At 56.9% G+C, this 12,241-nt stretch overlaps 1 protein-coding gene across 7 annotated transcripts; it reads right to left on the reverse strand.

Annotated features, from left to right (window-relative positions):
- Positions 1 to 8,034: 8,034 nt before the first annotated feature.
- On the reverse strand, positions 8,035 to 10,757 carry CDKN1C (cyclin dependent kinase inhibitor 1C). 7 transcript variants are annotated; one of them, XM_025357107.1, is made up of 5 exons: positions 10,516 to 10,666; positions 9,694 to 10,348; positions 9,492 to 9,663; positions 8,822 to 8,957; positions 8,040 to 8,734 (listed from the first exon to the last, which is right to left on the reverse strand). In XM_025357107.1, exons 2-4 carry the CDS (start codon positions 10,336 to 10,338, stop codon positions 8,827 to 8,829), a joined length of 948 nt encoding a protein of 315 aa, XP_025212892.1. In that variant the 5' UTR covers positions 10,339 to 10,348; positions 10,516 to 10,666; the 3' UTR covers positions 8,040 to 8,734; positions 8,822 to 8,826. The 7 variants fall into 7 exon arrangements, with proteins under 7 accessions (XP_025212894.1, XP_025212893.1, XP_025212892.1 ...); XM_025357106.1 differs by having other exon boundaries at positions 8,040 to 8,739; XM_025357109.1 differs by lacking the exon at positions 9,492 to 9,663 and having other exon boundaries at positions 8,035 to 8,734; positions 10,084 to 10,348; positions 10,516 to 10,651.
- Positions 10,758 to 12,241: the final 1,484 nt, after the last annotated feature.

Here is a 12,241-nt window from a genome sequence, read left to right on the forward strand (position 1 = left end):
CACTGACGATGGGAAAGAGCCCACGCTGTCTCTTCCTGTCCACGTTGCATTTGTAAGAATGAAACTTGCCTGAGTTGCATGGAGGAAGTTGCAGGTGGGAGGATGTGGTGTCTGGGATCTGCTTTCTTCGTTGTTGGTTTTTTTCAGTAGAGACAGGGTCTTGCTATGTTGCTCAGGCTGGTCTCCAACTCCTGGGCTCTAGCAATCATCCTACCTCAACCTCCCAAGGTGCTGGGATTACAGGCATCAGCCACTGTGCTCAGCCAGGGATCTGCTTTATGAAACTGCAGAAAGGAAAAAAAGTAAAAGTAGAGGTGGGAAACAGATTGACAAGATTGGAAAAATGTTAATGATGGTTGAAACTGGCTGGTGATATACTATTCTATTGCTTTTGTGTATGTTTGCAAATTTCCATAAGAATGCTTTGTAAAGAAGTAGAGGTGATACTGTTACATATTGCTGAGAAAATGTAAAACCAAATACAAAGTTAACAAAAAGAGAGAAATTATCTTTATGTACATATAGACAATATATGCACACATACATGTGTGTATGCATACACATTATGTGTACATATGTATGTCTATAACATATAGACACGTACATGTTATATACATGCACATACAATAAAAGAAGGCAGAAAGGCTGTGGGCAGATACCTGATCAAGAGTTTTTGTGGCATCATCGCAGTGGCCTTGCAGCCCTTACTCAGGGGTCCTTGCTGACATGAACTCACAGCAGTGTGCCTCTCACCTAGGCCTGCATCTTTCTAATTCGCCAGATAGGAAGCCACTCCTGGCACTTGGTCAGTTCAAACACAAGAAGTGTTTGATGATTTTTTAATTCTGTTAATTACTGAAATCCATGCTAGAGGAAAAAAATTGTTTTTGTTTTGAATTTACTTATTTATTGAGACAGAGTCTTGCTCTACCGCCCAGGCTGGAATGCAGTGGTGTGATCACGACTCACTGCAGACTTGACCTCCCAGGCTCAAGCAATCCTCCCATCTCAGCCCCCTGAGGTTACAGCCTCAGTACCTGTAACTACAGGTACACGCCACCGCACCCAGCTAATTTTTATATTTTTTGTAGAGACAGGGTCTCACTATATTGCCTAAGCTGGTCTCAAACTTCGGAGCTCAAGTGATCCTCACAGCTTGGCCTCCCAAAGTGCTGGGATAATAGGCTGTTTTGAATTCAGGTAACAATTGCTTGTGGGTCCTGAAGTAAACCCCCCAAAACGTTCTGGCTATCAATCAATAACCAGGGTTGGGTTCTGTAAGGAAAGATGGCTGCAAACCCTTTGCCACTCAAGCAGAGCAGATCCCCCTCCCATGAATCTGGGATGGGCTCAGTAGCTTGCTTGATTAATCAAATGAGGCAGACATGATGCTGCATAGCTTCTGAGGCCGGGTCTTTAGAGCTGCTCCTAGGCCTCCTGGAACACCTGCTCTTGAAACCCAGCTGCCATGCTGTGAGGAAGCCCAAGCAGGCCTGTGGAGGGAGCCACAGGCAGCAGCTCCCAGGGCTCTGCCAGGCATGGGAATGGGCCGTCTTGGAAGTTGAGTCCCCAACCCCAATCGAACTACTCTAGCTGACACCCCACAACACAGAGCCAGGCTATCCTGCCAACTGTTCCCAAATTTCTGATATAATCATAGGTATAAATAAAACCATTTTTTTTGGTTTTGTTTTTGAGGTGGAGTCTCACTGTCGCCCAGGCTGGAGTGCAGTGACGCGATCTCAGCTCACTGCAAGCTCCGCCTCCTGGGTTCAGGCCATTCTCTAGCCTCAGCCTCCCAAGTAGCTGGGACTACAGGGGCCCACCACCACGCCCGGCTGGTTTTTTGTATTTTTTTAGTAGAGACGGGGTTTCACCACGTTAGCCAGGATGGTCTCCATCTCCTGACCTCGTGATCCGCCCACCTTGGCCTCCCAAAAGTGCTGGGATTCCAGGCGTGAGCCACCACACCTGGCTAAAACCACTGTTTTAAACCACAAAGTGTTGGGATAGTTGTTTACTTGGCAGGAGATCATTAGAACAGGTGTTATCATGCTAACAGAAGAGAAGGTACTGGCTGCCTGTCCACACCCAACTTCATGCCTCAGTGTTGAACAGTAGAGTAGTGGCTGTGATTTGAGGCAGAAGGGAATGGTGAGTACACACAGCTGTCAGACACTGAAGCAGGCAAGCCCTGCTGAGAAAGTCCTGCCCCTGAGGGCTTTCAAGTAACAGCTAAGATCCTGGTCTTCTTCCTGATGCCACGAGGTCATCAGAGCCCATTTTCATTTTTCATTCCAAGGGGCTTACCCATGGAGCAGATCTTGGTGATATAATCAATATCTCAGATGCCCCTAAAACAACCACTCCAGGCCTTAAATAACACAATTTTTAGTTTTCAGAATAAACAACTGAGATTTTTTTTTTTTTTTTTTTGAGACGGAGTCTCACTCTGTTGCCCAGGCTGGAGTGCAGTGGTGCGATCTTGGCTCACTGCAACCTCCGCCTCCCGGGTTCAAGCGATTCTCCTGCCTCAGCCTCCCAAGTAGCTGGAATTACAGGCACGTGCCACCACGTCCGGCTAATTTTTTGTATTTTTAGTAGAGATGGGGTTTCACTGTGTTAGCCAGGATGATCTTGATCTCTTGACCTTGTGATCTGACCACCTCGGCCTCCCAAAGTGCTCGGATTACAGGTGTGAGCCACCGCGCCCAGACTTTTTTTTTTTTTTTTTTTTTTTTCTTTTTTTGACAGGGTCTTGCTCGCACTGTCGCTCAGGCTGGAGAGTACAGTGATGCAGTTGATCATGGCTCACTGCAATCTCCACTTCTCAAGCTCAAGTGATCCTCCCACCTCAGCCCCCCGAGTAGCTGGGACCACAGGTGCACACACACCACCAAGCCTGGCTAATTTTTAAAACTTTTGTAGAGATAGAGTCTCGCTATATTGCCCCAAGCTGGTCTCAAACTCCTGCTCTCAAGCGACCCTCCCACTTCAGCCTCCCAAAGTGCTTGGATTACAGGTGTGAGCATCCACACCCAGCCAGGATTTCTTTTTTTTTTTTTTTTTTTTTTTTTTTTGAGACGGAGTCTTGCTCTGTCACCCAGGCTGGAGTGCAGTGGCCGGATCTCAGCTCACTGCAAGCTCCGCCTCCCGGGTTCACGCCATTCTCCTGCCTCAGCCTCCCAAGTAGCTGGGACTACAGGCGCCCGCCACCTCGCCCGGCTAGTTTTTTTGTATTTTTTAGTAGAGACGGGGTTTCACCGTGTTAGCCAGGATGGTCTCGATCTCCTGACCTCGTGATCCGCCCGACTCGGCCTCCCAAAGTGCTGGGATTACAGGCTTGAGCCACTGCGCCCGGCCAGGATTTCTTAAGGATGCTGGAGTGTGGGCAGCCAGCTCCATCTCTGAGACTTTGACCCTTCCCCAAATCACAATCATTTTATTCCTTCATCAAAGAAAAAAAAAAAAAAAAAAGATGACTTACTAGACACTTGTTAAGGCACACACCACACACAAAACTACAGTATAGTAGGACAGATGGTAACCAAGAGAGAACTCAGGATCTGTCACTACCAGCTGGAAACACCTGACCTCCAGCCTGCAAATGTGACAAGCTGGAACAACACCAGCAGGACACTGAACACAGCTTGCACGGTTGAGTCTCTGCATCATTTCTGGACATGTGGCCAAGTAACCAGAACAACTTGAAATGGCACCGAGCCTTTGCTGTCATTCCCATAAACCTCTAACAGTGAGCTGGGTCTTGGGTCTTCAAAGAACCTGTCTCTGTCAGCTTATCTTATGCTGTGTAACAAACAGGCCCAAAGCTCTTGGTGGCATACACCAAGCATGGTGGATCTCTCACTCACCACGATGGCCCCTATGCTGGAGGGCTGGGGTTGTGCTCCATTTTCTCTTTTGGAAGGAGCAGCCCCTGTCTGAGATCTCACTTGTCTCACAGCAGAGGGATGAAATGGCAGAACGCTGGCTTTGACGGGCTCCATTCAGCAATGGTACATGCCAAGTGGGTTACATTTCACTGCCCAGAGCAAGTTACATGGCCACGTCTGATATTGATGTGTGGGAAATGCAGAATCTTCCTGCAGTTGGGGAGGCAGCTATTGGGACAATATGCAATTCATTACAGGGCCAGCTGGATGAAGAATGGCCAAGGGCCCAGGCTCTTCATCCCGAGCCAGGCCGAACCAGCCGAGGCCCTGAGATCAAGCTACAGTCATCAGTGTTCGTTTGGAATTATGCCTTGTCCTTGTTGCGTCCACATTGTAGTAGGGTTTCTGTTTTTTAATTCATCTGAAATTGGTGGTTGGTGTGGTCCACAGATGAGAAACAGGAACTCTCAACACTGCCCTTCAACAGGAGCTGCAGTGGGAACACAAATGGTGCAGCCACTTTGGAAGATGGTTTGGTGGTTTCTTACAAAACTAAATGTACCCTTCACATATGATCCATCGCACACCATCCAGCAATTGTACTCCTTGGTATTTGCCCAAATGAGTTGAAAACTTGCATCCACACAAAAACCTGCATGTGGATATTGATAGCAGCTTTATTCATTATTGCCAAAACCTGGAAGCCTTCAGGAGGTGAGTGGCTAAACAAACTGTGGTGCATCCAGTCAGTGGAATATTATTCAGTGCTAAAAAGAAATGAGCTCAAGTCATGGAAAGACATGGAAGAACCTTAAGTATTATTAAGTCGAAGAAGCTGATCTCAAAAGGCTGATGCTGTGTGAGTCCAACTCTATGACATTATAGAAAAGGCAAAACTACGAAGACAGTAAAAGGATCAGTGGTTGCAGGAGTTAGGGAGGACGGAGGGATGACTAGGTGGAGCACAGAGGATTTTGAGGGCCGTGAAACTACCTTGTACGATACTGTAATGGCGGATACAGGACAGTAAGCCTCTGTCCAAACCCATAGAATGTACAGCACTGAGAACGGACCCTCATGTAACCGATGGACTTCGGTTAATAATATTGAATCAAAAAATAGCAAACAATAAAACAGTGCTCTCCAGACACCATCACCTGCTGTGTCACCTGCTGGGAGCTGGAGGAGGGGCTTCCTAGCCCCTTCTGTTTTAAAGGCTAGGCTGGTGCTTGGCTCAGCTCTGTCCTCCCCTAACACTAACCACCTTTGTATGCACCACAGCCCACTGGAGGGGTTTTCGGATGTCACCTCCCCAGGGGGAGAAAGCACCTGCAGCAGGGACCTTCTGTCTCTCTCTTCATTGCTAAGTCTCTGGTGCCTGGAACAGGGGCTGGCATGCTGGAGCTTGGAATGTCTACCCAGCCCAGTGCCTCTGCCCTCTGCCTGGATGGCCACAGGGCCCTTCTGGTCCCCTCACCCCCTTCCCTCTTGCTGGCGCTCCTCCTTCCTCACCTGGCAGCTGAGATGCTTCTACCACTCCCTGCTTTAGTCCCTCTGGGGCTCCCCACTGCTGGCTGATGAAATCCAATCTTTGGCACTAGTCCATCAGGCCCGGGGAGGTACAGGAGACCAGTAGGACAGGGCAGGGAAGGGGGAGGCCCAGCAGGCACACCCAAAAGACACCCTTACACTACACCATATGTATGCCCGTGTGCCAGCCTCACATGCACCAGCAGGCCAGGCCCGCCAAGGTCCCCTGGCACCAGCAGCCTCCCCTGCCTCATCTGTCCTGCCTCACCCTCATCCTCTGGCTCCAACACATCCACCCTTCTCCCTCACCACCTTCATCTGGACTGTCTGTAGATTAACGGAGCAACTGCCTGTCTTCCCAGCCCAGTCCGTGGGACAGGATAGTGCAATGGTTTCCAGGCCTGGTCCCAGAGCACCCCAGCCCAACATCCCTCTGCCCTGCCAAGGTCAGCAGCATGACCTCAGGTGGATTACTCCATGCCTCAGTGTCCTCTTCAAACAAGGAACATGATGGGACCTGGCTGAAGCTGATCCTGCTTAGCACATGCCTGGCACAGGGAAAAGCCATTGCTATGTGCCTGGTGGTCCTGGTGTCATAGTTCATATGATGATCGTGGATCCCCAGTGGAGCTGGGGTGTGACTCCCACACAGCCGACCCATGAGTGCTCTGGCCGCCAGCCGGTGCCTGTGTTTTCAGCTTGGATGAGGCCTGGGGGCTGGGACGCATGCTCGTATCTGCTCTTCCCCAACAGCACGGGTGAGAAGAGAGCTTTGCAAACAGTGCCATCGGGTATTATTTCCATGGCTGTCCCCACATGAGAATCACATAACACAGCACTGGAAAAAACCCTGGACATTTCTCAGCCCAGATGGGGAAACCGAGGCCCCCAGAAGGAAAGGCCAGCTTGCCTGGGTCACATGTGCCCAGAGTCCCACCTGTGACTAGCAACCCACGGAGGGTGGTGGCCTGTGGGTCCCTGCAGCCAGCTCCTGCCCTGGGGAGAAACTCCTCCTGAGAAATGGCACTGGGCCTCACCTTCACGTCCCCACAAAGCCCTCACACTGCTTTTGAAAAAGCTACCCTTGAGTGACAAGAGGGTGCTGGGCAACCACATATCCCGTGCCCAGGGGCCAGGACTGTGAGAAGTCAAGCAAGGTAGGAGCCCCACCAGCCCTGGCTGCAGCAGGAGGCCTGGCAGCAGATGCCACTGTGGATGATGAGGATCCACCCTAGCAGATCGGTCACCAGAAACAGTTAACTCAGGTTACCCTGTGCACCCACGAACTGCCTGCCAAGCACCCGGTCCAGCCTCCTCCCAGCCCAGGGCAGAAGGCACTGCCACCCTCCTTTATCTCAGAAGGGAAACGGCTTTGTGCTGCTCACACAGGTGAATGCTGCAGTTTCTCCACTGGGGAGAGGTTTGAAGGTTGAAGCCAGGTCTACATGGGTCTGGTCCCTCGTTACCATCGGCTGAGGGTCCCTGTTGCTGAGGCAAAGCAGCGGGACCTGCCACTCTCAGGTCCCAGGGGCATTTCCCAGAGTCTGGCCCCAGCTGGGCCTCGAGGCCAGCCCCTTCGCCCTCCTCGCCCAGCCCTTCCAGGCAGCTGGGGGAGGCTCAGTTAATTATATGTCTAAATACATCTCGAGCATCTCAAGTTGAGCCCCCCCTTTGTCCCTGACCCAGTGCGGGGCCGGTGGGGGGGAGGGAAGTCAGCAACTGTCACGTAGGGCCCCATGAGGGTCCACCAGCTCTTTTCTTCTCCTAGCCCAAGGCACCAGCAAAAATACTGCTAGCTGTTCTGTTTTTGCTATTTTACGTCACCCTTTCCATTGTAAGCCATAATTTTCAGAGGTTTATAGGTCAGCTATTAAAAAAATAATAAACGTCTCTTTTACCAAGAGGGAGCGCTTTGAAACTAGTCGGCTGGTAGGGCCGACAGTGTGGGTGCACAGGGAGGCACACAGCCTCGACTTCTTCCACCAAAGCCTGGTCATCAGAAACCACCCGTCCCCATGCCCTCCTGGTTCCAGGGCACCACCCCTTTGTGTTCTCATTTCTCCCTCCCCTCAGAGGCTTCGAGGCTGCCCCCCTCCACTGCAGGTGTGACTAGACCTTGAACATTTTGGGTGTTTTGACCTAGGGAGACCCTGGTGCAAGGCCTGAAGAAAAGTCTGTAGGACTGGATGTGTCTTGGTGGAGTCCTGCTCCCCACCCTCTACCCCAGCACATCCTCAAACTAGCAGGGTCCTGAGCCCATCAGCGGGGGCAGAGGGGTTTCTCATGGTTTCCTTTAAACAAGCCTGAGTCTGGGCAGCAAGTCAGGGGCTGTGCTCCCTGCCTGCTGGGGCTATGTGAAGCCCACGCTTGTCTTTCTGCAGCCCCGCAGGTGGGAGGTGATAAATGCAGGGTGCACTGCAGGCCGGCCGCCCCTCCTGAGATAATGGAACTGGAGCAGGTGGATTTGGGCCAGGCCCAGCCAGGAGAGAGGCTTCCCCTTTTGGATGGACTGGGGATGCCCACTTTGGCCTGCTCTCTCTTGCGTTCTAGCTCTCCAGCTTTTGGGGGTGCAGGAGAAGGGAGCTGGAGGCAGGCATAAGCACAAACAGACTGGAGTTGCAGCATTTTTCGGCCTCTTTATTTAGAACCCGGCGGACGAGGGGCCGGGGCAGTGGTACAGACGGCTCAGGAACCATTTTAACAGATTTGTCTTCAAGTTTAAGATAAACACAGTAATAATAAGAGAGCGAGCGAAAGCGCGAAGAGACTGCAAGCTAGATGGGCATGTATGGCAGCTACAGCTTGTGAGTGACCCCTTTCCCCAGAGTCCGCGATGAAAATAAAGTTACACTTGTCAATAACCGGATGTGGGAGATGGATGGTGCCTTTGGCATAACCAATAACCAAGCTAGTGCGTGGCAGAGCGGTCCACGCCTGGACATAAATAGAAAATATAAGTTAGTATAACTTTAAAAACTTTTTGTACAAATATACATGGTTTTTTTATTTTTTTCCTTTTTTTTTTCTTTTTTCTTTTTTTTTGCACTGAGTTTCAGCAGAGATTAAACATTTTATATAAATGACTCTTAAAGCTTTACACCTTGGGACCAGTGTACCTTCTCGTGCAGAATACATTTAGATATAAAAAGACGTTATTAATACATTGCACAGTTTTCAAAATTTAAACACAAAACCGAACGCTGCTCTGCGGCAGCCGCCGCCGGTTGCTGCTACATGAACGGTCCCAGCCGAGGCCCAGCGCCCTTCCAACGTCCGCTGCCCCGGCAGGTTCCCTCGGGGCTCTTTGGGCTCTAAACTGCGGGGAGAAGGGCGGTCAGGAAAGCCGGCGGGGACCCCGCGGGTCAGCCCCCCGCGCCCCCCAGGTGCGCTGTACTCACTTCGCTCACCGCAGCCTCTTGCGCGGGGTCTGCTCCACCGAGCCCACTCCAGGGGCGGCGCTGGGAGCGGGACACGGCGCGGGGACATCGCCCGACGACTTCTCAGGCGCTGATCTCTTGCGCTTGGCGAAGAAATCTGCGGGCGACAGCGCGCGCGGCCGGTCAGGGCGGGGCCGGCCCGGAGCCCCGAGAGGGGGCCAGGAGAGGGCACGGGGCGCGGGCCGGCCGGGGTGGGGGCGCCGTCCCCGCCCGCGCCGAGGTCCGCGGCGGGTCAGCTTTGTTTACGTCGCCGCGCAATGTGCTGTGTAAGCATTTCCCCTTGTCCCGCGGCCAAGCCCCCCGGGGCCGCCGCCGCGCTTAACCCCCTCCGCGCCGTGCTCACGGCGCCCGGCCGCGCCCGGGGAGGGGCTCCCGCGCCAGGGGCGAAGACCGCGCTCCCGGGAGGTCGCGGCCGGGACTCAGCCTCCCACCCCGCCCGCGCAAAGCCGCTGGAGGACATAACAACGGGGCGGGGAGGGGGGTGCGGGCGCAGCCGCGCCCTGAGCGCTGCGGGCCCTTTAATGCCACGGGAGGAGGCGGGAACCCAGCGAGGCCCCCGAGGGCTGGGGGGACCGGCCGGCCGGACAAAGCGGGGCCGGGCCGGGCCGGGGCGGGGCCGTGCGGGGCTCACCGGAGATCAGAGGCCCGGACAGCTTCTTGATCGCCGCGCCGTTGGCGCTGGCGGCCGCGGTGCCGGCCGCGGGACGTCCCGAAATCCCCGAGTGCAGCTGGTCAGCGAGAGGCTCCTGGCCGCGCTGCCCCTGGTTCGCGCCCTGCTCGGCGCTCTCTTGAGGCGCCGCGTCCTGGGCCGGGGCCGGGGCCGGGGCCGGGACGGGGGCCGGGGCCGGGGCCGGGGCCGGGGCCGGGGCCACGACTGGGGCCGGGGCTGGGGCCGGGGCCACGACTGGAGCCGGGGCCGGAGCCGGAGCCGGAGCCGGGGCCGGGGCCGGGGCCGGGGCCGGGATCGGGGCCGGGGCCAGGACCGGGGCCGGGGCCAGGACCGCGACCGCGATCGGAGCCGCAACCGGAGCCGGGGCCGGGGCTGGAGCCAGGACCGGGGCTGGGGGCGGGGTGGACGGCGGGGCCGGGACCGGGACATTAGGCAGCTGCTCCGGCGCCTCCTCGAGGCCGTCGAGGGACTCAGCGGCCGGCTCGAGGGGCGGGCTGACAGCCACCGCGACCGCGACGGGCCGCGGCGCCAGCAGCAGGCGGCAGCGCCCCACCTGCACCGTCTCGCGGTAGAACGCGGGCACCGAGTCGCTGTCCACTTCGGTCCACTGCAGGCGTCCTGGGCCCCGCAGCGGCATGTCCTGCTGGAAGTCGTAATCCCAGCGGTTCTGGTCCTCGGCGTTCAGCTCAGCCAGGCGGGCCTGCAGCTCGCGGCTCAACTCCTCGTGGTCCACCGGCCCGAAGAGGCTGCGGCAGGCGCTGGTGCGCACAAGTACTGGAAAGGTCCCACGGGCGACAAGACGCTCCATCGCGGATGTGCTGCGGAGGGACGCGTCGGACATGGCCCGGGGCTGCGCGAACGCGGGCAGCGAGAGAGGAGAGGACAGCGAGAAGAAGGGGAAAGGAGAGGAGGAGAGGGCGGAGGCCGGGTGCAAGGGAGACCCCGCGCCGCCCGACTCTGCGTGTGCGAGGGACGCGGCGGCTACCTGGCTGTCCGGTGGTGGACTCTCCTGCGTCGGGTTCGTCTGTCTCGTTCGGCCGGCAGCCGCGCCCCCTCGATGCCTGCTGGCTCGCTCGCTGGATCAGACCTGGCTGGCACCCCTCGAGCACAGCGCACTTGGCCTGTGGAACGCCCAGCCCGCCTGGGCCCCCTTTATACGCGCGGGCCCCACCCCCGTGCGCGCGGGCCCGGCCGCGATTAGCATAATGTAGTATTTTCAGTTTCAACAACACCGCGGCGATTGGCTGCCTCCCCGCTGCCCCGCCCCTCCGCGGCCCGGCCCCAGAGCACCGCCCATTGGCCGCGCGCACACCCACCGGGGGAGGGGCGGGGCGCGCGGCCGGGGCGCGCGGCTGATTGGCGGCCGCGGGGCGAGCGCGCTGTAGCAGGGGAAGGGGGCGGTGAGCGGGGCGGGGGCGGGAGTTAAAGGGCGCTGCGGGCGGTAACGTGACACCGCGACGCCCCGCCCCCTCGCCCCATCCCCCCTGCAAACCCCCCCCCCCCGCTCCCGCCCCCCGCCGGCTCCTTTGTCTGAAGGCGGGGGCCTCAGCCCTGCGCGGCAGGGGCCGGCTCCCGGCGGGTGCAGTGTCCGGCCAGGCCCAGCTCGACCCCGGCCCGGTCCGGACCCCAGCGCCTAGCTCCGTCCCGCGCTTGCCCCTGGGCCTCCTGCGCCAGCTGACAGGGCTTGGACCCGCCGCTGCCAGCTCGGCCCTGGCCTGCGCCGGATGGGGTCTTCGGCTGCCCCCGCGCGGCCTGCTGCTGCTGGGCTGGTGTCCTTTCGAGGGCTCCGCGCACCTGGAGCCCTCACACACCTGCTGGCCCTAAAGCCCTCGAGTCGGGAGGGAGGACAGGGGTCAGCTCTACTCTTTCCCCGAGCGACCATGTGTGGGACACCTTGAGAGACTCCCACCAGCCCCCTGGAGCTGGAGTCTGAAGCTGCTATCTGCGGAGGCCCACCCTGCCCAGTAGATGGAACAGAGGCTGAGCCCATCATGTCACTGTCGGGGGTCCCAGCCCTTCTCAGTCTTGGGCCGGACCACTCCAGCCCCGGAATCTGCCTGTCCAGGCTAGCTGGAGGCAGTTGTACTGGGTAAAAGTGAAAGATCTGCCCGAGGTCACAGGGGAAGGGGCTGTGAAGAAGCATGCCCCTCCCCCGCCTGCAGCCCTTCCTGGTACAGACCTTGGTCGTGCGCACACGCACACACACGCGCGCGCGCGCGCGCGCACACACACACACACACACACACACAGTGCTTCACCCCAGCCAGGCCAGACCAAGAGAGACCATTATTTCCCGCTGCCTCCCTTTTGACCCACTTACCATGAGGCAGGAAGCCCCCTCCTGAAACCGGGAGCCTCCCAGGTCGGGAGGGGGACTGTCAGACACCTGTTGGAGGGTCCAGCAGCCCATGAGCTCTAAGCCCCTATCTCAGGTGAGCCTGTGAGCCAACCAGAGAGACATCTGGGAGGGAGGGAAGGTGAGGTCCCCTGAACCCCAACCAGCCTTCCTCTGAGTCCCAAGACACCCCCACCTCCATGAAATGCTGTGACATCGTGCAGATGCAGCTGGGGGAGCAGGGCTCGTCTTCTGGGTCTTGGGGAAGAGAGATCTGAAGTGAGGGGGGCGAACTGGACAGGACAGGGTGTTAACCCAGGAGAGGGGCCAGAGCCACTCTTGGCTCTTGGCAGAACCAAACGCGACAATTTATGTT

The sequence above is a fragment of the Theropithecus gelada genome, chromosome 14 (assembly GCF_003255815.1).
Source record: "Theropithecus gelada isolate Dixy chromosome 14, Tgel_1.0, whole genome shotgun sequence".
NCBI classification, from domain to species: Eukaryota; Metazoa; Chordata; class Mammalia; order Primates; family Cercopithecidae; genus Theropithecus; species Theropithecus gelada.